Genomic DNA, 24759 nt, shown 5'->3' on the forward strand with positions numbered 1-24759 from the left:
ACTAGCTTTTAAGGTTGTCCTTTGACCTCCATATGTGTGTTGTGGTATGTTCCTCACACTTGAAGATTAAGAACAATCAAAGAACAACAAATGTAGCTGAAGTTTTCCTGCGTCCCACCTGGCCCATGGTAGCTAGAGTTTCTCCAGTCCTGCCCGGGCCCGCAGCTGCTCAGACTCAAATAAACACACAGAGGATTATATTAAAACTGCTCAGCCATTAGCTCAGGCCTACCCCTAACTAGCTCTTACACTTAAACTCATCCCATTTCTGTAATTCTAAATGTCACCATGTGGTTCATGGCTTTACCTGAATATTGTTACATGCTGCTCCCTGGATGGCGGACTGGTATCTCCTCACTCAACCTTCCTCTTCCCAGAATTCTCCTTGTCTGCTTATCCTGCCTATACTTCCTGCCTGGCTGTTGGCCAGTCAAGTTTTTATTAAATCAGTGTACAAAGGCATTGTCCCACAGCAAACAACAAAATAAAAAAAAATGGTGTTAATTATGGTATTTTGAGGAGTGATTTGAAAACATTACTGTGGTGATATTTTGTTTGTGCTCAAACAAAGAAAGCTTGCCTGGATATCAGAGTGCAGAGCTAGCCACTGGCTAACCATAGAGGCCAGGCAGTGGTGGCACACACCTTTAATCCCAGCACTAGGGAGGAGGAAACAGAAAGTGATATGGCTGGGTGGAGACAGGAGCTCAGCACCCTTTCAGTCTGAGGATTCAGTAGAGGTAGGAAGTCTCTCTAGTGGCTGCTCCTTTATTTTCTGATTTTTCAGCATTACTACTTATCTGACTCCTGGTTCTTTTTCTTTCTTCAGTATTACATATTATTTGGAAAAAAAACCCCACATGTTTATTTGTTTGGTTTTAAAGAAGCAGTGGTCATTAAACATATTCTTAAAATCCTTTAAATGTTTGCATTTATATGTACACACTCATAGACATAAGCTGTCCTCTTACTCTTTGGAATAAAGTGTTTAGTATCTCAAAGGTGGGTAATTACCTAATGGAAAAAATAGATACTGTGAGCTGGCATAATCAGCTCTTAAAGTTAATTTATACCCTCAAGCAACAAGGACCACATTGTGGAACTAGAATTGGGATAAAGATCAAGGAGATAACATTGTGACCAGAATTGTATAATTATGTATTTATGTCTTGTCCTTCAAAGCATATTTTTAAAATGTTAATTTAAAAGGCTCATATTAATTGTATCAAAGTGAAATTTAGGACCATTAGCCATTTCTATTTGTTTTACCTGTGTGGTCACATTGATTAAATATTTCATTTTGTCTTGTATCATTTTTGTTCCTTAAAATTGTAGTTCACTATGAGCAAAAATGAAACTATTACCTTGAGTTTACATGAGCACTTACTTATAAGCCAACTGGGAATAAGCATATTATGTAAAAACAAACAAACCATAACCACACATGGAATGATCATTTAATATATAATCATACATAAGATATATTTTAACAAACCAACATGTTTTTGTTTTGTTTTGTTTTTCGAGACAGGGTTTCTCTGGGTAGTTTTGGTGCCTGTCCTAGATTTTTTTTTTTTTTTATAGTATTCTAACTCCTGGTTCTTATTATTCAGAACAATTAGAATTTGTGCTACACATTACAGATAAACAGATCAGACTGGGAGGAGAATCATTGTAGCATTTTTATTACCTGGCTAGTGCTAAGGAACCTCTTTCCCCTCTGTCTGCCTCCTTCCCTCACTGTCCTTGAGGATGCTATCATTTTAGGGTCCCGATGAAGTACTTTGAAGATACCATGCTACCAAGCTGGGTTTTATTCACAGAACAATGCCCATGAAACCCTATTGGCAGCTGCTGATCCACAAGGAAAATGCACAGGCATGGTCCTCAGCAAATGAAGACATGTTTTTATTTTGTTTTCAATTTCCAGGAGTATAGGATTTACCCAATTTAATTAAGGGGATGGGGGGGCAGTGAGATGGCTTAGCAGGTGAAGATGCTTGCCCCCAAGCCTGACAATTTGAGTTTGGTCCATGGCACCCACACAGGAGAGAACAATTTCTCGTAGGTTGCCCTTTCCTGAAGAGAGCTGGATCTCTCCCCCACAGCAGCCTTCAGCAGCTGAAGCACCTCAGCCAGGAGTGGGGCCTGTGTGAGCTGCTCCTGCATCTGTGCTGGAATTTGACTGACAGCTGTGGTCTTTGCACGAGCTGTTTGATTGGGTCCAGAGTGCTTTGGCCTGTTGTGTCTTTTTAGGATGTCATAGGACGTGTTGGTGCTTTCCTTCCCTTTTTGAAGGCCACACACAGATGGTGAGTGCCTTTCTGCCATTTCTGTAACTCCAGTTGGAATACTAAGCTATCCGTGTCCCTGTTTAGGGGCAGAGAGACTAAAAGGACAAGTGAATGCGCCGTGGTTTTACCGTTAGAATTCATCACTCAATCCTGGGTACTCCCAAGAGGCATGTCAGACCCACGGGGCCTTTCCATAGAGGAAGAATAGAATTAACTGCCTCCGCCTGTCATCTCTCTCATACACTTTACACTCCATTTGCTGTTACCAGTTCAGTGACTGCCAGTGCTGGCTGTTTGGTGTCTAGGGATATGGGTGCAATCTTATGTCTTTCTTCTCCCGCCCCCTTAGCCTTTCCATGTGACCTAGACTTGTTCTTTTCCTGCTTCCCCCCTTCTAGACTCAATAACTGCCACCCCTTGTTAGATTAATGCACCTAGTGTAGTTCTAAGTGTTTTGCGTTTCCTGTCTAACTCATGTCACGATAAAAAGAAAGCTGTTTTTTTCCTTTGTGCACTGCAATGTGAAGTCGGTGTAACTTAGTAGTTAAGGGTGTAGGTACTGAAGTCAGAAGGCCTGGATTTGAACCCAGACTCCATCACTTTGGCAAATGTGATTTTGTAAGTTTGAATACGTCTCTAACCCTCTGTAGATATAAAAGAAAACCAAAATTTTCCTGATTGGGTTGTCGTGAGGACTAAATAGTGTCAATGTTTCTCCTAGAACCTGGAACAGAACAATTACTCAAAACTCCTGAAATGTAATGCTGAGCTGTGCTCAGTTCTTCTACCTAAGACCCTTTAACCTCAGCACTTCTAGGATGAAGCCGAGATCTCTTTGGCCTGCTAGGTAACCACAAGCTTCCTCAGTCCTCTCCAGTCCCTTCCAGGTCTGTGTCCAGTGTCAATCACTTCCTCTGCCCACTGTGGTCCATGCCTTACCTCTCTCTTCTTCTTACACACCTTGATGCTGGCTCCTCCCTTCCTCATCCAAACACCAGCCATTTTACTTGTAGCGACTTTTACCTCTCTGGTTGCATGGTGTTCCAGTTATTTCAGAAAGTTGCCCCCATGCTCCAGGACTCCCAAGGAGACTTCACACATTTGCATAGTGGTTGCCACCCTGTTGTGCAACTCCAGGCTTATTTTCGGTGTTCTGAATGACTGCAGTGAGGCTTGGATGAAAGATTCTGGGTTCTATTTACTTTTGGACCCAAGTTTTGGTACTTTCAATTAAAATTTTCAACATACTAATAAATCAGAATCCACTTGGGGATGTATCTTTTGAAATTCACAATGTCTAACACATAATTGGCATCTCATGAATGTTTTTAAAACAAACATATGGCTATTTGAATTTCATGCATCCTTATTAAATAACTTGTATAGAAACATAAAATTTTAAAAATTAAGTTATTTAACTCTGATTCTTAAAGGTTTACATTCTAAGACCACCTAAATGATGTTATGTAAATAAGTGAGATGGTTTCATAGAGTTGCATAACTTTTGGTCAAGAATTAGAGATGGTTATGAAATAATAAGATGGGCTTGTTTTGTGCTGTGAAGTGTCTCTCTGAAGGCAGTTTGTTTAAGCTGTTGCAGATGATACAAAAGACCAGGAAACACATTTGAATGCCAAAGGATGAATAGACTGGAGGAAAACTTGTGCTGGATGGCATTGTGGGAGCCACCTTTCTAGCCATGGGTCTTCTTCAGTGATCTCCAGTTTCTTTTCTTTAGAAAAGATTGAAATGCATGTTGGCTTTTCAGTCACCCTAAGAAGATTATAGGATTCTGCCAAAGGTATATTCGAGGCCTTTTCGGCCAGTTCTGTTTAAATGAGGTATTTCCATAGAAAGTGCTCGGTCGCTTCTGCATATGATTCACTGATTGCTGTTGCCTGTAATCTAGGAGTTGCTGGATGCTCTTTTGTTTTCTAAATACCATTTTCAAATGAAAACAGACTTGCCTGGGGCAGTGGCTCATTTCAGAACCAGGTCGTGAAAACTGTGAATTGGAGAATTTGATGTAAGAGCAGGAACACAAAGTGAAAGGGAGGCAAGGGCACAAGGACAGGTTCCGAGGGTCTTTTGGGGGCAGATCTAGTACCACATGAAAATCAGCTATTTCCAATTCAACAGGAAAAGTACAAGGAAGATGGGAAGATTTTTTTTAATTTTTAAATAAAGGAGTGTCAGTTAATAAATGAGGAAGGAAGATGGAACTGAAAAATATCATTATTTTACAGTCCCAAGTGGAAGAACTGATGGCGAGGATGGTCCGTGATGCCCATTGAGAGAGATGGTGTAGAAAGAAAACAGACACAGGACTTTCACATTCAGGCTATGTAGCAATATAAAAATCAGACATAGAAAGGTGGGGCGGTGACCAGGAACCATCTTAACTAAGTGGTGGACCTTAGAACTAGCCAGGAGATGTGACAGCTCAACATTGTGACTTCTGATGTGATGAAATGTGAAGTTTGCACCCTGAGTTATTTCTGTCAATTAGACTTCAGTTCTCCGGCAGTGTAGATGCTGGAAGAACGGGTTAGTGAATCTATGGTAAATTATCAGACAAATGAATAATGCGGGGTGTCTTATAAGACAATCAGCTTAGGCTCTTCCTATAACTCTCTATAAAAGAAGAAATCTTAAAATATATTATATCTGCTCTGAGGTTACCTCTTCTAGAAATGGCTGCATAAGCAAGACATGAACAATGCAGTATCAATAGACATGCTAATGAGGAAGGGAAGAAGTCTGGGGTCCCATCCCCAGACAAAGAACTATAGGCAAGTAATGGCCACTGAGAGAGGGAGAATTAGCCTCTCTCAGGGATGAGCCCCCTCCTTGGTTACCCAATACAGAGCGGTCAGATCTGAAACCGTGCATATGCAAACAACAAAAATGGACTTAGCAGGTTGTATTTATATATTAGTGTGTGTAACAATGATATAAAAAAATAAGAGGCTATCAATTTGAGGAGGAGCATGGGAGGTGTCAGGGAGAGGCTTGACATAGGAGAGGCTTGAGGGAAGAAAGGGAAACGGGGAAGTGATATAATTACATTTTAACTAAAATGTGCTAAAAAGAAAATATATTACAAAGATAAGATAGCCAGATGCAATTAAAACCACCGGAGTAGTTCTTAGCTTGAGTGAAAAATATCATATTAAGAGATTGAGGATGGAATGGTAGGAATTTGAAGAGCCAATAGATATTAGTGGTTAGTTTTTTTAAAAACCAAACTTGAAAATAAGATGAGAGCTGAGATTTTGATGTGTGCTGATGTTATTGGTATGTAGGAAACATTCTAACTTCTTAGAGATGAATAGTTTAGTAGTGAAGAAAAATGTCTGTAACCCTTCCTTCAAGTAGGACAGACCAAAAAAAATGTATAATAAAGGACACACGCACAAAAGCATGCATAACACGGTTGTGATTGTCACAGATTGGAGTATGTGGTGTGTTATTCTTTCAACATTTGTGTTAGATTTCTTAAATAAACTGGAAACAATGAATAGAAACAAAGCATAGCAAGTATCTTAGGGGGCAGGCAGTCTGATGGGCTCAGCTGTGTTTGGGCCTCCGTAATGATGCCACAGCCTGCCTCATCTGTCCCTCAACTCTGTTTCTGTTTCTGCACACAGCAGAACACCCAGGAGTGTACAGTGCAGGGTGAGCTTAGTGCTTTCAGCCAACTTTGGAGGTTCTGTATAGATCCCCTGGGAATCTTACTAGAGAAACTTAAAAAGCAGAGCTTTTTTTAACATGTCCAGCATCTGTGATGTTGCAGGCATTCAAAAATGGTTGGCTAAAAGCAGGTGTCAAACAGGATAGTCAGGCTTGAGGCTTGCCTGGAAAGGCAGCAGCACCTGAGTGACATTGTTCAAATCCAGCCAACCACTTGTTGAGCTTCATAGACTTGAACTTGTGAAAGTTAAGTAAGGTTACCATTGGCTCCAGTAAAGGCACTGCCTGTGTTTTAGGCTTTGTGAATGTTTTTCATCTGTTTCAACTTTGAATGATGGTGCTTGCTTTTCTGACTTCATGATCAAAGCGCTTTAGTAGAAGTTTTTCCTACACTTGGGGAAAATGTGGGTGTGCTGAGACATCTTCAGAGGGTGGCATTTGCAACCATGGAGAGCTATGAGTCCCTCGTCACTTAATTATGTTAAAAAAAATACTGCAAGAGAGCAGTTGCATAATCCCCCAGAGAGTAATTATTGCCTGTCTTGGCAGAATGCAAGGCTTTTAATCTGTAAATAAGTGATTCTGTGTGGAGGGGCAACCTGCAGAGTGGTGCTGTGTTGTGAAGGTCTCATGAATCTTTAAAGGGACCAGCAGTGGCTGCAGGTGCTGATTGGTTGCTGTGTGCATGTCAAAGGGTTGATGATACTTCCCTTGTGGTTTTAACCCCTCCTGAAATATTTAAGCCTCTGAGAATGATTCCTGTAAAAGGTGTCTAAGTTAAGTCCATGACAAATCTGAATGCAGAGAAAGCAAGATGAGCTTTCTCCAAATTTATAAATACATGAAACCAAAACAAGATACAATATTGACTGTTGGCACTTTGGGAATGAATAAAAACAAAGATGCAATAATTATCTGATATGTTACTCACTTATTGGAGTTTTTTTTTTTTTTCCTGTTCCTTGGTTTTGAGATGGTTTCATGTAGCCCAGGCTAACTCTGAATTCACTATATAGCTGAGGATGACTTTGAATTCTTAATACTCCTTCTATTGCCCATGTGAGTTGGGATTACAGGCATGTACCACACCAGCCATCAGAAGATTAAGTTTATGAAATTATTTTGGTATTATTGACATATAATAAGCCACATTTATTTGAAGTTTTGACATAAGTACATAAAAATTTAAGATGTGTGCCATGGCAGCTCATATTTCCAAAAGAATTAATTTACCAAGCTGAGAGTGGTCTTGCTTATGTCTGTAACATCAGTGCTCACTTGAGAAACTGAGGCAGAAGGGTTATTTGGAGTTCAAGGCCATTCTGGGCTACATAGTGAGTTCCAAGTTAGCATAAGTGACAATTTAAGAATGTGTGACAAACAAGCAGGCAAGCAAGCAAACAAACCCAGAATTAATTTGCTTCTGAGATATGTGTGTAGGTGGATATGTGTCTTTTAGATATCAAAAGTGAACCCCAACATCTGGTTCTTGAGTTGTCTGTAGATAGCGTCTTCCTGTTCACCTCCTGTTCCAGCTGCATGGATGAGCTCAGAATGCTCCTATCCAAGGTCAGCCTCTGCATCCCAACATAGGAGCTCCTCCCCTTTGCTCAAGGACGTTAGTGTGTAACGGTGCCTCTTTCTGGGTAACTTTCTGTTCCCCGTCACATTTCCCTTTGCAATTCCCATCCACAGCCTCTGCCCTGCCTCTACTTTCATGCTTCCCTGGCAGCAGGATCTGTTTCAAACAACCTTTGCTCAGTCCCAGTCCCATAGATCCTCCTACTGTCAAGGAGCCTATAACCTTAACTACCAAGTTCCCTAGGCAGTGCTGATCTCCATCTTACTGGTCCCCTGGAGCATCTGACTTAGTTTGTCTCCTCATGCACTTTACATGGCTTTGGGGACACCTGTTCTCCTGAATTCTCCCCTTCAGCACTGGCCACTCTTTCTTAGACTCCTTTGTGGGCTTCTCTTCTTGCTCTCCTAAGACTTTGTGGTCCAAATCTGCCTTAGTCAATGTCAAGATTAATGTTCTCTCTAAAGTGGTGGTTCTCAACACGTGGGTCGCAACCCTAGGTCTCACATCAGCTATTTACATTACAGTTCACAACAGTAGCAAAATTATAGATAGGAAGTAGCAACAAAATAATTTTATGGTTGGAGGTTTCCACAACATGAGAAACTGAATAAGAGGGTCCTGCAGCATTAGGAAGATTGAGAACCGCTGCTAAAGATTCCGAGACTTAGGTCTGAAGTCCATACCTCTATCACCTGGGCTGTAGACTTATATATCCAGTTACTGACAATCAATGGCACCTCAGATGTCACACAATGGGAGTGTACCCATGCTTGTCCACAGTCATGTCTCACTTGGTCTTAGTGCAGTAGCTCCTGTGCTTACCCTAACGTCCTTCAGTCTGTCTTCAACACGGCAGTTCCTGAAAGACCCTTAAAAGCCATTACATTTTGTCTCACCTTTGGCCCAAACATCTGGGATTTCCCATATCAGAATAAAGGCTACCCAACAGCCCCCCATGGTGGTCTGGTTACAGCCAGTTCAAAGACTGATGGCTGTTCAAAAGCACTAAGGTGGCTTAGGATGCTGGGTGTTGTCACTGCTATGCAGAATCGAGATTTGAGAAAGACATGAAAACAGAAGGGGGGTGGGTAATTGGAAAGAAGAAGGGAACTGGAAGGTGGTGGTGGGGACAAGAGAGGACAATAGGTGATAAATGTGGCCAGCATATACTATTTACATGGAGAACATTATTTTTTTATGACTTATAGACACATAAAAAGATAGAGCAAGAAAAAAAGCACAGATTGGTTCTTCCTTGACCCTTTTATGGTAGTATATGTGTGACAGAAGACAGATCACACTCAGAAAAATTCACTACATAATGTTTTCTCTTCCTCAGTTTCTCTGTCTGAAGAATATCCGGACATTTCTGTCAGCCTGCTGTGAGACGTTTGGAATGAGAAAAAGTGAACTTTTTGAGGCGTTTGACCTGTTTGATGTTCGTGACTTTGGAAAGGTACTGTCTGCTCTTTAATTGTCTTTTGAAACATGGTTCTGGGAATTGAACCAGAGTCTTGCATGTGGTAGGCAAGTGCTTTGCTATTGAGCTGCATCTCTAGCCCTTGCCTAGCATTTACTTTTTCTGCTGGAGAGTATTTGACCAATTCAAAGTGGTCTGTGTATCTTCATTGTATAGTTGAATGTCACGTGCTGGTGGCTTAGCAAATAAGAATAAGATGCATTCTGGAGAGCAAAATCAAACAGCAGCAACAACGCTGGAAGTGAGTTCAGAAGTCTTGGTGATTTAAAGCAGGGACACCTGGTATCCACAGGTAGTCCTTCCTCCTCTTGCCATCCCTCATGTCCCAGGGCCAATATGCTTTTCCTCCAGCCTTTTCTCTGTCTGCGAGGCATTTCATGTTTGGAAGCTGAAAATGTGAAGTTGCCCTGTTCTCAAAGTAAAAACTTTGAACAATTATTTGGAAAAAGATATGAACTATGGATATGGGGCAGTGCTAGGTCAAACCCCGGGCTTCATACATACTAGGGATGTACTCTGTCTGAGCCCCAGCACTACTGTGAGATTGTTGAATTGCTTTACATTTCAGTGATATTTTTCACATGGAAAATGGTTTTAGTATTTATGTTATTTGGTGAACAGTAAGACCACAGTGAAAGAAATCTTCTTTTTGGTCAGGTGAGATTACTCAGTGGGTACCCATGCTTACCACCAAGCCTGGTGGCCTGTGTGTGAGACCCAGGACTCATGTAGGGAAGAGAAGTGACACTTTGTGAGTTGTCTTCTGATCTCCACATGCATGCCATAGAATTTGGCACCCCCCCTCATAAATTAAAGTTAAAATCATACTTTCAAAAAATTACAGTCTTATCTGTGGAGTAAGATGAATTTAAACTCCTTTCCTGTGAGTAGCCCTGAGTCAATTAATTGCATTATGATCGTAGGCATGTATGAAGAGAAAGAAAAGTAGGCTGAGTCTGGGGTGCAACTCTGTGCTTCAAAGCCTGTCTGACATGTGCAAGGCTTTGGTTTTGATCCTTAGCTGCCAGTTGGGGTGGGGAGGAAAAAACTGAGTTCTTCTTCCTCTTAAGAATTTTTTTACTTTATTTGTATGAGTGCTTTGCCTACATGTTTGTCTATGCATGCACCTGCCTGCATGCACCACAAATGTGCCTGGTACCATCAGGGCCACTGGACCTGGAGTCACAGATGGCTGTGAACCACCATGTGCCTGCTATAAATCCAACCTGATCTTCTGTAAGAACAACGAGTGTTCTTAACCTCTGAGCCATCTCTGCAGTCCCCATCTTTATTCTTTCATTTTGTTACTAGTATCTCCCCAAATATCCTCCTGAGATTGGCATTTCTCTCAACTTCGAAGATGTAATATTTGGTCATGCAATAAAGGCCAAGCACTGGATGGGTTTTCTTGGCAAAAACTTGTCACAGAAATATTAGACTTTTCATGCTGACATAGGGCAAAGATGGGAAGCTTTTTTGTGTGGGGAAGGTGAAGGCTCAACCTCTTTCTGGCTTAGCCTAGAGTCAGTCTGTGATCTTTGAACAGTTCTCAGCCTTGTGGGTCATCAGGCTTTTTGCCAATGTGGATGAAAATGGAGGAGGTAACAACATGGATTGTCTTTATCTCTGACTGCCTGTCATTTAACTGACTTGGGGTCACAAGTAAAGTGATAGAGGGTAAAACAAGATAGCATAAGGAACGGGAAGCCCGGCCATGAGTAAGCAAAGGGAATCCTGTTTCTGGCTGCACTGTCTTGCCACTGAAGATGGGGAAATCAGGTGGAGGTCCAGATGGTGGACACTGTGCTACACTGCTGTTCTGGAAACTACGCGAGTTGTTCCTGTTTTCATAATCCTCCAGTCCTGTCCCTAGCTCGTACATTATCTTTTGAGGAAATGGAAAACGAAAATGATTTAAGGAAATAAAAAATGAAAAAAATTGTCTTTTTAAAGCTTATTAAGGAGCCTTCCCCCATTTAAGTTCACAAGATAGTTTGATAAAGATTGGAAAGTTATAGAAATACCTTTTAAAATGCATGGGTTTGTTTTAGTGGAGTTGCGTGGCCTGTCTGATTGTTTGGACAATAGAAGCTTTGGAGGAAAGCTGAGATTCCCAAAACTTGAATGTAAAGGAATGAACTCTTTAGTTTTTGGGGACAAGCAAATTCTGTTTCTGGGTTCTTAAAATGTTTTGACGGTGATAAGACTGGGAAAGCATAAAGCCTGGGTTGGTGGTTTGGACTTGAAGCAGTTCTGGCTACTCTACAGTCCTCAGGTTTTACTGGTGTCTGTATTGGTGAGCTGTCTCTTCAGACAGTGTTTAACATAAAGTGGCTGAAAACTATCATTGTGTTACTACTATTAAATACTTTGAGTATAATGGTTAGTGCCATCAGTTACTAAACACAAAGCTGGCTTTAAAAATTTTTACATATATATCAATTTTTAATTCTCATACAGACATATAAGGGAGGCACTAGTATTTTCCTCATTATGCTAGTGAGGAAATCTGCACCTCAGACCACATATCTAATATGGGTTGGATCAAGGGTTTAAACTCAGATCTGGCTGATTCTCTGTGCTGTGCTACAGTACAAGCATGGTTACCTGGCTACTACAGGGCACATGCTCTTTGGTGCTTTGCATATTCATGGGTGTAGTGCATTTCCCAATCCTGCTGAGTAGCTACTATTTTTCTTGATTACAGGCCCTAGTTTGGGAGTGATAGGCCTGAGGTAATTCATGGAGTTCTAAACTTTTTAGTATAAAAATATTGAATAGAGTGTGAAATCAGAGATAAAATAATTTCTAATATTGGGAATATGGATGTAAATGGGATTTGGACAAGGCTGGGGATATTGCTCAGTGGTAGAGTGCTTGCTTAGCTTATGAGATTCTGTGCTGTAGCATGCCACCTTCCCAGTATAAAGAGCCATTATCTCCATCAAAACAGCTGTGACTACTTGAAAGCAATACCCAAGATCAGACTTGTTGATTGTTGATGTTAAGTCACAGAAGGGGGTGAGGAGGGCCATCAGACACTCACTCATCTGATATATAGGACCTTCCTGCCTGCACCTCTCAGCCAGTTGTATGTAATTCTGTCCTAATTACACGGGGGGGGGGGGGGGGCTTTGTGCACCCATGGGGGACTTGTCATCCATGCTGGGGTAAGACTTTCCATGTTTTGGGGTCCTTCATGCTCTTTTAAGTAACCCCTCACCTGTACTCTATAAATTTAACTCTTCCCTCAAGTTGGACTCTGTGAAACCACATTTCGTTTGTCCTTGGAGTCCTGTAAGGAGGGCTAGCGATGAGTAGTGAGTGTGTAGTTAGGGTTCCTCAAGGAAAGAGTTACTGCAATGCTTGGTGTGGTGGAACCCAAGCTGAGTTTGGAAGAGTAATGCCTGCCCCTCCCCCAACCCTTCCCCCTCTTATGGTGGCCAAGGAGCCAGACTGCTGAAGCTAAGCTGTCTGATGGTGGAAGGTCTCGACATGGCTATCTTTCTGTGTGGTATGAAATGGTGTACCGCCTTACTGTCCTAGCAATCGCAATGTCCCTGTTAAGGGTGGTAAGGTAAGGTAGGCAATTATAGCTGAGCCTCTGGAATTGAGGTTTCCAGATGAGGAATCTTCTTGTCCATGGTAGGGAGTGGCCTGCCTGCTTGATGAGTGGGAGTGGAGAATATACTGCAGCCCCTGAAAGAAGCATGTATGGGATGGGGGCTCAAGAAGGCTGTGGCATCTGGTGCCTGGCTTTTCTTGTGGGAGCTAAGACATGCAGCCTAAGCTGAGCTGTCAGCCCAGAGAGAATTGCACATCCTAAGGGAGAAATTAAGACAAGAAAACGACATGCTGATGTGATCCACGGTGTCAGCCTCCGATTTGTCAAGTAAATTGGATGAAAGAGAAAATGAGGAAGAAGTGTTTCTTTGCTGTTTCTTGGAGGTGGGGAGGCAGAAGAGAAAGAGCACAAATTAAATCTGTGTTTAAAAACCCTTCCCGGTACTCAGAATTTTGAAACCCATGGGAAGAATCAGATAATGAGATGGAGAATTGGTAGAAAACACCTCCTCCTGGTGAGGAAGGTAGAATCCGGGATTCCGCATGCAGATGGAGACCTTAACAATGTCTCAGTCCAGAAGGCTGTTTATCAGGAAATAGTCCATCCTGACCTGCTGGAATTGCTCTAGTATACAGGGTGTGGGAGGTTAAGCAAGAACGCCATCAAAGCCACAATATGGAACTCTTCATTGATTCTGGGGTGAGATATTATGGGGGTGCAGCCCCTTTGAGGTAACCCCTGCTAACATATATGTTGAAGTGCTTCAATTCCTACTCATAGTAAACTTAGAACGCACATTTATTTGGTGGCTTTGGGGGTCTAGAGAGATAATTATAATGACAATATCTTGTATTCTTTAACTGCAATTGGATGTTTTCAGAGTGCTTCTCAGAAGCGTTGTGAAGGTAGCCTGTAAATGTGATGGGTAAAGGAAGGCACAGAGGGTTAAACTGTGAGGTTGAGACCACCTGCCTTGGGGACAGGAGCAGGATATGAACTCTGGCATTCTGGCCTTTGACCTCTCTACTCTTTCCTGCTGTCCTCTTTCTGGGTCTCACTGGATGGTTCAGGGAAGAGGTTGATCATCTAGGAGAAACCAAAGGTTTTTGTTTTTGTTTTTTTTTTTTTAAATTAAAAAGTGTAAGAGATAAATTGGCTTTGAATCCAATATTGGCCTGGTCCAATATTCCTGGTGAGGAAAGATAAGATTCAGAATGTTGAGTGAGGCGTAGGGTCATGGTGGCTGAAGTGAATAAGTCTAGGCAGACAACGGTGTCATAGGTTCTCACTTATGCACAAGTATCTTTCAGCCATCTCCTCTGCCCTTTGCCCCTGTGACATCATGCTGTCCCCTAGTCTCTGCCTAACCTCTTCTTTAGTGTTGGTTTTAGGAACATATTTAGAGTCATAGGCTTGATGTGGATGTGTTTGCTTTTGGAAATTAGGACTATCCTGGGAAAATGTCAATCAACCCAGATGAATGATAGTTTTCTTATGGTGAAGAGCACACATTATTGAGTTCTGTAGAATGGCTTATAATTATTTTGCCTTTCAGCGGGTCCCTGATTCCTAGTATTGAGTTCTTTATTCACTGCCAATTCACTTCAATTTGCTCTGAATGAACATCAACACAGATTCTGATTGGATCTAATTATAGTTTGTCTGATCTGTCAAAGAAAGGTTGGGATGCAGCATGAGCCCCAGCATGAGATGGCTGCTGTTCCTAACTCAGAGTGGACATGCATTTCATGAGGGAACCAGGGCAGGGCTTGGGACCTTGAACTCTTTTAGGAAACAGCAGAGGCCCGAGGTTATCAGGTAGACTATAGGTTTCTTGGGTGCTGAAGAAGAGGTAGGGTCCTGCCTCAGGCAGAGGAGAGCCTGCTCTGGAGAGAAGCTTCATTACACCTTTAGACCTCTTATACAGTTTCTCTTTGTCTTTGAGTTTATGTTTTGAAAAAATTCACTATTTTCTAACTTTTCAAAATAATGAATCTGTTTCTTGTTTTATGGTAATAACTATAAGTTAAATCTTGTTAGGGTTTTTTTTTTCTTGCCTAAAACATGTATTTTTAAAATCATGTTTCCCTCCCCTGGAATTATCTTAGAAATTCCTTGTCCCATTCTTTTCTCAGGATCTGGATGTTTGCTCATTTCATATCATGCTGTTGGCTATTACTATGTCCATTTTGATGAACTCAAGCCGTTTGGAAGTGTTTCCTCCTACATTGTCAATTGGTACATCTGTGGTGCATGAGAATGGGGGGCTTTCTTTAGTGAGGTCTTTTTGAGCATGTTGTAGGACTCGAGCTGAGGCTTCCATGCTACCCAGGTGAGTGATCAATGTCTGTCACAGCTTTCCTTGACCCATAGACTTTGTGTCCTTGGTTCCAGGGCTTTTAGGGCACCTTGAAAGTGTAGAGTGATAGATACATTTTATTGAGTCAAAGAGAATCACACCTGGCCAAAGGTTATTACAATAACCTGTAGGACAGTTTCAAAATGTAAAGGTTCCGAACAGTCACATCAAAAGGAATCTAGAACGTCAGTATAGAGCTGTGTCAATGAAACAGATAACTTGGAAGAGATGGAATTCCAGTTTGGTTAAGAACCGTGTTTCTGAAGCAGATCTTGGTTTGACTTCTGTGTTTCTTACTGGGCTGTGGTCTTGAGTGACTAATTTAACCTCCATGAGCTCCAGTGTCCTGATCTGTAAGTTGAGGATCAGTGTATCTTTAGTAAAATAATATATGTAAAGTGAGAATGCATCCATGTAAGGTTAGGATTCACAAAACACTAGCTACTACTATATTCAGTGCTATGGTTTTCACTAATGTTGTGTTTGATTTTACTCCCTGGAGGTAGAACCTGTACATATTAGTCAAGAACACCACCTCACTGTACTAGTGTACCATATCCTCAGCTGCTGCCATTGCTTCCCTCTCCCTCTCCCTCCCTCCTCCTAGCTCACTAACTTACCCAGGCTGATCTTGAACTCATCCTGTAGTCCAGGCTGGCCTTGGATTTGCTGTTTTCCTGTCTCAGTGTTCCTAGTAGCTGTGATGACAGACTTGGGATACAAGGGCTGGCTAACACTGTTGTTTTTAATAAGTTTGAGATTCATTGGTAATTATATCTAGAATCCAATTTTGAATTCAGTGTAAGAACTAATATCACTGTGTGTGTGTGTGTGTGTGTGTGTGTGTGTGTGTGTGTGTGTGTGTGAGGTTAGGAAAGCAATTGTGGTCTTTCAACAGTATTCTGCACAGCCACCCTTCTCCATCTTCCGTGGCCCTACATCTCCTTTGGGAAAACAACCGTTCCCTTACTCCATTTGGTTCAGATGGTTTGTTCAGCCGGGCTGCACACTGCCTCGGATGTGATGGAACCTGGGGTGTTATGTGCCACCACTTTTGCATTGCTCCCTCTGACTTAGAAGTGCTGCATGTGGGTCTGTGAGACTTGGAGGGGCCACAGGCATCTGGGTTCCACATTTCAGTTCACATGGTCCCAGTTTGGAGGGAACAGAGCCTAGGAGGAGCCTGCTGACATCGAGTGCCCAGAGCTGAATGCCTATGTCTGTGGATTTTTCCATGACTCCAACCAAGACGTTCCTCATTTTGTTTTCCTTTGAGCCAATTTCTCTTAGTTTTAGCAAACAAAAGTGGCAGAAATTAATGAGATTTGTTGTGTTTCACGATTTGAATGGTTTTGAGTGTTTAGAAATGTTTCATCTTTTATTATACCTGGAAGAACATCTGTGCCAGTCTTCCTGTCTATCTCTTTGTGAAGGGGAAGAGTGAGACAGCATCCCAGACCCTCTCTGCTTTGGGGTATATACATGGTTAGCAGAAATATAGTTCTGGCTTCATGGTAAATACTTTCCTTATCATCTTATTTGACTCAAAAGATATCAAGGTTTTCAGGTTTCCCAGTCATCAGCAGTCTTTCCCATTTCCGTTTATGCCTTGTGGGGATCAAGGAAAGGAACACAAGAACCTCTGCATTTGGCCTGTTTAGAATGATGGACAGGTTGGAAGGCCTTACAGAGCCCTCCCCCTTGCCTGGAGAAGAGATAATGACTTGAACAGAAATGGTTGCACAAGTCAGCAAATCCTGCAGTAAATGATTTCGTGAGTGAGGCCTCACCCAAGCCCTCTGATTCTTTGTCTGTTAATGGAACAAACCATACATGATGGTTGTGTTATGCAAATGTCTGGCTCACTGCCCCCAAAATGATTGAATAAATGAATTTAGAACAAGTCTAGAGCTAGTAGTTTGGATAGATATAGATCATTCAGAGTGCTGAGTATGGGTAGGGTCAGAAAGAGGATGTCAGTGGAACTTTTGCTCAAACTCAATTTGGCTTGATGACATGATAATATGCACTCATTGTTTATACCCTATACTGTCCTTGGCTCATATAAGAGTATTTTACTAGATGTTTTTGTGTGGAGACTCAGATAGTGAACTCTGTAGTGCTACTATCACTGAAAGCAGCTGCTGTATTAAGCTCATCAAGTTGTATTTTTTTTTCCAGGATATGAATTAAATCGTAGCTGCATCAGAAAAGATTTAGGGTAAATGATGGGTAGAGTCTTTAGCACCTTAAATGTGTTGGGTGTGCTGAGAGAATCAAGGGGTACTCAGTTAACTTAATATTGAAAAGGGCTTTTAAATGATTTGTTTGTTAGAAATCACCACTGGTTTTCTCCACCCCTATACAGATTATTCATGGTAACCTGCTGCTACCAAGCTACCCTTCCATTGTGAGCTACATTAACTGTTTAGCTCATAATTCCTCATGGTAGGGTTAGCTATTGATGTTGCTAAGGCTACTTCCTACGATTTTTACCTTTCTCCCTTTTCAAACTGACATATGTGTACACCCCATCCGTGTCTATGCATAATGGACCAACGACCTTTATTGGCCTAGTCTGTGATGAAATGCCTGGCTGGCTTCCCAGACCTTGATACCTGGATAACTTAATCATCTCCACATCTCCATTCTCTACTTTCAGTCCTGGTAGACACTGAGAATCTCACCTTTCAGAGTACCTACACTAGCATCCTGCATTTTGATGCTTGAGAGCCTGTATTGGATTATCTTCTGGAACTCTTTGCCTGGCTTTCTCAGTCATAAGAAACTCTGACTGACCAAAGGCTTCTGAGTCTTTCCTGCTTGAAGATGCTCTAGGGACCTGATGTTGGGTGGCTTGAAAGAGCCTTCTAATCTAGCATGGGCACACTGATCAACAACTGTACATGTAACCAGGATGGACTGATGTGGCATGTAAAAATAGAATCTTTCTCTCAGTACAGTACCTTGTTTGTACTCTCATTCTTACTAAAAGTGCCATCTTTCTCTTTTGAAGTCTTACCCACCTTACATTATTAAAAACTTTCAGAGGTCGTGTAGGCTGTAGGATCCTAGTTGTTTCAAAACCCCCAGAGGAACTGATGATCTGCATAGTTTCTATGAGCCTGGGGCTGTTACAGACTGGTGCTGCATGGTTCCGGGGATGGTACCCAGTGCTCTCGCTTCCATCACTGTTCAGCTCAGGGGCCCAGCCATCCCCATAACAGTTTAGCTTCTTCACCAAGTCTGGTGAGGCTTTGCTTCCTTACTTTTATAACAGTTCTGTTCAGAGGATCCTTGGAATCCGTTTCTACTAAAAGGCTTGGGTCAGGTCTTGTTTCTGTGTACCCCACATAGGTACCTTCCAGCCCCAGCACAGCACTCGAGATCTCCTGTTTCTTCCTCCCAGATGACTCTGGACTTTTTCTATGAGTCAGCTTACTTCCAGTCTATGAGAATATATATGCCAAGAGTCAACCAATGGCTCACAAAGGCCCCCTTTACTTTGTCTCCTTGAAGATTAGAAGATGGTGTGTCTTTCTATAAGTAAAGAGGAGCTCTGGAGTGAGTACTTCGTAACAAAGATCACCCCTCCAGCTCTTCTTTGCTGTTGATTTAAGCAGAGAAGAGAGGCACACAGCTCTCAACCTTCCCCAGTGTATGTGTGTGACCGGCTATTAATATAGCTCCTGCCTCATAATCTCCTTGTTTGGGACAAAGCTGACCTTTTCCAGGACTGGAGACCTGTCTCCCTCTCTTCGGGGTATTGAATACCCTATCCCATCTTGTAGAGCTCTAGTACCTGACCCGTACAAAGGTCACTCTATACCAGGGTTTCTTAAACTCTTGTACTCACCATCTCTTTACACTGGAGACATTTTTCCACGACCCCAGGGATATAAAACAGACATACAAATCAAACATTCAGTGGTTATAAATAAAAAAATTCATGCCAAAATAATTCTTTGTTATTACATAGATTTTTACCATTGAGTAAGAATGAATGCGGATTTACATACTAATTAAATGAATGTGCTTATTAGTCTGACAGTATAATCCAAAGTTAATCTAATTTGATAACTTACATGTGGAGGAATGGTGTAGGAAAATATTAAGCATGTGTGTTTTTTCATAATTATACCCTGATTTTTATAAGAGCAGGAGACTGTACATAAAGTAAAAACATTGCAGCATCTGTTACATACAGTGAAAATTTACTATATACAATAGACACCATATATCTGTAATATATAGTTATCTTGAATCTGCGCTGATGTATGTCTGGCTGTCTGTTGGTGTTGCATGGCATAATGGCATGTGCAGTGTGTATGTTCAGAATGAAGGCCGCAGTGAAGCCATGTGATACAACTTGGGTGAGCACTGCGGGAGATACTTTGGATTTGCTACATGCTAAATTTCAAATTTATTTCTGCTTGCTGCTCATTCGGAAACTGCTCACTGTTGTCATTTTCTTCATAACCTCCACATTCCTGCACACATGGTGGAAGTAGTTTTGCTTTATACTTTGGTGTTGATTCAAGTTCATCATTTTGCGATCTGCTTTTTATAGTTTTGGAGCCCGTTCTAAATAAATAAATAACCACCGAGAACTGTAACCGTCACAGAGTTGAAAACTTCTAGATTAGTCTTTCCTAAGTAATTTCCCAAGGAGCCTCAGTATCCTAAGAAATATTAATAGGAAGCTGGGGAAGGAAACAGTCGTGCTGGGCAGTGCTGCGTGTTCTGGGAGGTGTAACAACACAGGCACTGAAGGTCTTCTCATGACTGTGTATAGTTAGGGTTTAGGTACCTCATGGTTGTTTCACGCTTATGTGTAAAAAACCAATCTTTCTTTTTTTAAACTTACTTGTTTTGAGGTAAACCTATTGGTTCATCCTGCCGGAAGCACACAGTAACCAAGGCTGCTTCTCTAACTGTGCTTATTCCTGCCTCGTAAAAGCTCTCATAGAAGGCACTGAGTTACTTCTCACTTTGCTCTCAGCTGTAAGTCATTTTTTTATTATTAAGAATTTTTTTTATTCCTTTTACATACCAATCACAGATCCCCCTCTTTCCTCCTCCTGCCCCCCATCCCATACCAGCTTTAAGTCATTTCAGACGAATCTTCAGATGAATTTTCCATAGCTCCAAATCTGACAATTTCACTTGGGCATTTCAGACTTGTTAGTGGACCCTTGCTACTTGTATAAATAAAACACCCCTTTAACATCTAGACATGGCCCTGGCCAACCAGGGCCTGCTTTCTCTTTTCTCTTATTTAATTTCATCTTATGTGGCAGGCAGGCCTCACTCTTTATGTAGTCAAGAATGATCTTCCTGCTTCTCCTTCCTGAGTGCTGGGATTACAGAGATGCACCATCACAGTGAGTTTAAGAGGTGCTGGGAACTGAACACAGGATTTTCTGCATGCTAGGCAAGCACTCTATCAGCTGACCTACACTCTGAGCTCTGGCTGATGGGAGAAAAGGTCTTTGTAGAGTGTCTGCTTTTCTGTCACTTGAAGCTAAGCCCTGAGGAATGGGCGCTTTGTGTACTATGTTGAATAGTGTTATAGACATGACAGCTGCAAAGGGGAGTTAATTTTGTTATTTGTGATGTTGCTCGACTGTCTCCTTTCAACTGAGTTAATAAGTAACCACCATTCTGCTAATCTACAATGCAAACAAAATCATTAGAAAGCTGTAGCCATACACTGGACATGGGAGACAGTTGTTTAGCTCAGACTGTTTAGGGGGCACCCGGGCAGGGGGATCGGGATCCATCCCTGGTGAATGGGCAGGCTTTTTGGAGCCCAGTGTGACACCTTGCACAGCCTTGGTGCAGTGAGGAGGGGCTTGGACCCGCCTCAGCTGAGTGTGCCAGGCTCTGCTGAATCCTCATGGGAGACCTTGATTTGGAAAATGTGGGGATGGGGGGTGGCTTGGAAAGGAAGGCTGGGGGCGGGTGGGAAGAGGGAAGAGGTGGGATCTGTGGTTGGTATGTAAAGTGAATAGAAAACTTCTTAATAAAGAAAAAAAAGGGCGGGGGGAGCTATAGCCAGCCTTGCCTGATGGTGCATGCCTTTGGCATGCTCCTCAGTTCCTAAGCTAGCCTAGAGGCCCTAGGCATTGGTACCCTAAGGTCATAGGTGGACTGACTACCCACTATAGTTTGAAGCAGGCTTTTGCTGTGGTCTCTGTACTCCCGCTCTCAGGTAATGAATACTGGACTATAAGTATACACCCCGATGCCCAGCTTTTTGTTTATGAGATGGGATCTCACCATGTAGTCCCAGATAGACTCAAATTTACAATCCTCCTGCCCCTCTCTCTAGGACAGGGGAACCCATGGTTGATAGTAAAATTGTAAAATTAAAACACAAATATAATTTTAAAAAAATCTGAAAAAAAAAAAAAAACCAAATAGCCTTTGTTACTGCTCTTGTCCTTTGGAGATGTCACTAAGTTAAATGAGAGTCACTTAAACATAAACCTACACCATTGTGACAGCCAATCTGAGATCCAAGACGGCTACCAAGCAGCTAGCAGGGAGGTAGTATTTATAGTGTGGATATATTGGATGAAAGGGATGATTTATGGGCCAGGAGGGATGGAGTAGTATGGCCTGAGATGTTATGTGACTCAGGATGGCTAACAATAGACAACTTAATAATTATTTCTAGAATTTTCCATTAAATATTTTCAGACTGCTTGATTCTGGGTAAGTGAAGCCATTTAAAGCAAAACTATAGACAAAGCGGGAGAACTGTAGTGGTCTCTAGCCACACGGTAATGCCCTGTTCAACCGAAAGGTTAAAGTTCTTGACCTAAGACAGGCAAAACAAAACCAAATGTTAAGTACTGATGCTGCCGAGGTCTCTGACAGTAATGAATCATAAGTCTGTGAAACTGAGAAGGAAGAAAGAAATGGACTTTTGCTTGCTGTGGAGCCCCTCATATGGAGAAAGCTGGGACCACACAGTTCATGGTCACAGTTGTTCATGACAGACATGAGCAGAAGAGAGAGATGTCTTGCACCAGAAAGCATCGAGCTCACACAAAGACTCCAGCAAGGGCTCTCGTGCCAGAGAGGCCAAGGCATCGCTGCAGTCAGACAGCCAACAGGGTTCCGCTGCTCACAGAGAGTGGCATAGCCTCAACAGGTGTCTTGAAAAGTGGTCTCCGTGGATAAGGCCGTTTGCCATTCTCCTGTCCTCTACACTGAAAACACTAGCATCCAGGGATGAGTCACAGATCTGTAGAGGCTGGCAGTCAGCGTCTCTCTCTGGCCCTTAAGGTTGCTGAGTTGAGGAACCAAAACAAATAAAAGATAATTACAAAGTTACAGTGGGAAATGCTACTGAGGAAATAAAGTGAAGGGTTGAACAACCCAAGGAAGCCTGGCAGGCAGGGCGGGGAAGGTAACATTCTGAAATGCTAAGACCTCAGGAGAAGGACTGGAGTGTTCCTGTACACTGCACGTCTAACTTACATTTTAAATAACTCCCAGAGGGCTTTTTAATTAGCTTTACCTTTTCCAGTGTGTCCCCTAGAGGAACTTCTCCAAGTAGATCTCAGTTTTCTTCAACCCTAAAATCCCTTCTGGTTGTCAATCAGTCACCCCCTTAGCAGTGGCGACGCACGCATGTTGAGTTCTGCAAGGATGGCTTTGCTTTGGTGGTTGTTAGATGTGTAATCCCCTCCCCAAACACCCATACTTCAGCTGTTCTTTTTCATCTGGGTCTGCTCCACTTTCAAGGGTAGTGATAGTCTCTTATAACTGTGAGTTTCCAGGAGGCACAGAGATTTCTGCCTCTACCCATACTTTGGAGCGATAAAGGTAGTCTACAGAGAGAAACAAATGCAGGATCCTGTACCTCCTGTCATCCTGCCCACTGAGAACATTATGTGCAGAACTGGAATGTAGTTGGAGGATTTAAGTTTAACTTCTAAGTTCTTCCTTAGATTAATCAGTGCATCTTTTGGTTAGATTTTTAAAAATTCTATTGAGTTTTGAATACTTAACTATGTAAACAGAAATCAGTTTATATACCAAGATTTTATATATATATTCTCCATAGAGGTGTAGTATTTTTTGGAACTACATGTTTATAAATGCATACATACACCTAATTTATGTTTCCTAAGTTACATGCATTCATCAAAAACCTGATAGCTGGATGTTGTAATTCGCATTCTGTGATGACCTGAGTTTCATTATAGCGCTAGTTGTTCATATGTAACATACAAACTCTTGAGGAGGCTTTTAGGACATAAGTGCTTTTGGCTTTCTTTTTAAGAAATGTATCATATCACATAATATATAGGTAAGGGAATAAATGATTTGCAACAATAGGCAAAAGAAAAGGTCCTCTGTGGGAACATGGGAGAAAGGGATCTGCCCCACCCTTCATATGGTGAAGGAATATTCCTTGAATTTTATCTTCTACTGAATCCAGACAGGGCAGGGAGGATGCTGGTGCTGGCCATCATTTTACTAGGCAGTTACCTTATTTTATGTACTATGTAGCTATGTTGTTCTTTCTCTACAGCAGCCCTGTTATGTTGGCATTGTCCCCATTTTATGACTGAGGAATATTAGGTCAGAGATATGAGAATCATAGCTAGGAGGCATTGGCAGAGAAATCTGAGACAGCATCTGTCTAGTCTCAGAGACATTAAAAAATCACTTACTGCCTTGCTTCCAAGCAAAGGTGAAAAGATTCCTCTGGTTAGAGAGAATGTCCTATAATAAGGCACAGAAAAGGGATCCCCTTGGAATATTGGGGTCCTACATATAATTCTTGCAGCTTGAGTAGAAGATGTAACCAAATGAGCCGGGTCTTCAGGTCCAGCAGAAATGGAGCAAAAGTGTAAGACTCGGGGCCTTTTAGGTGTGCCCTGGGGGTTTGATGAGTGCTTTTAGCAGACGTGAGCTGAGCCCCATGAACTCCATGCCTGAGTCAAGCGCTCTGTCAGTGGGAGGAGGCTGGGGTGAGTGGTTGTCACACCAGCAGCAGGACCAGCTGGTGTGGCTGCAGTACCATGGTTAAAATAAACCAGTGCAGACCTTGAGAGTGAAGACATGCAGGGTGCATGGTTGAAAAGTTTCTGGTGTTTGGGGATTGACATGAGCAGTGAGAGGGAGACAACAGATGGAGCCATAATTCCTAGAGGACTGGGAGAGAGTGGAGTGTACAGAAGGGAAACCCTGGGGGCAGGAACAGGGTTCCTGACAGCGTCTTAAAATTGATGGGGAACAGTAAGGGCATGCGCATTCACTCACTGTAAATATATTCAGCAAGCCAGTAGGCATTTTACTTTAGCAGGTTTTAACTAAATTCCCCCATTCTAAACTTTCCTATAGACCCCCTTTGGTGTTTTTGTTTTATTTTCTTACTTAGTATTCGGCAGGAACTTGGTCCCGGCAGTGTACTTAGAAATGTTGGTCTTGTTTCTTTTCAAGTGCCTTTCTTTTTCTCTTATTAGAGTCTTTGAAGGAATATCTGTCTGTGTTTGCAAGGCTGTAGCCAGTTTCCACATTCTTACTATTAGCCTCCTGCTGGACCATATTCCCCCTCAGCTGTGCTGAGAGATCCTTGACCCCATTGCCTTGGCTTAAGGCTAAGTAAGCTATGCTTTATCTAAATTACCCAGGGCACTTGGCAAGTCTAATAAGTCATTGCGTATGATGGATGAGAATTCCATAAGGAGAACTGGTGAATTCCAAGGACACATCTCTCAGTAGCTTGTCCACACCAGCAGCCGTGATGCAGAACTCTGAACC

At 42.1% G+C, this 24759-nt stretch overlaps 1 protein-coding gene across 3 annotated transcripts in view; it reads left to right on the forward strand.

Annotated features, from left to right (window-relative positions):
* The window catches only part of Vav3 (vav guanine nucleotide exchange factor 3), a 330524-nt gene that overhangs the window by 68407 nt on the left and 237358 nt on the right, over nucleotides 1-24759 (forward strand). For all 3 annotated transcript variants that reach the window (XM_036191255.1, XM_036191254.1, XM_036191256.1), the window contains exon 2: nucleotides 8909-9025. In XM_036191255.1, the coding sequence (XP_036047148.1) occupies nucleotides 8909-9025 (117 nt within the window). The remainder of the gene's footprint in view (nucleotides 1-8908; nucleotides 9026-24759) is intronic.

The sequence above is a fragment of the Onychomys torridus genome, chromosome 6, assembly GCF_903995425.1.
Source record: "Onychomys torridus chromosome 6, mOncTor1.1, whole genome shotgun sequence".
Classification (NCBI taxonomy): Eukaryota; Metazoa; Chordata; class Mammalia; order Rodentia; family Cricetidae; genus Onychomys; species Onychomys torridus.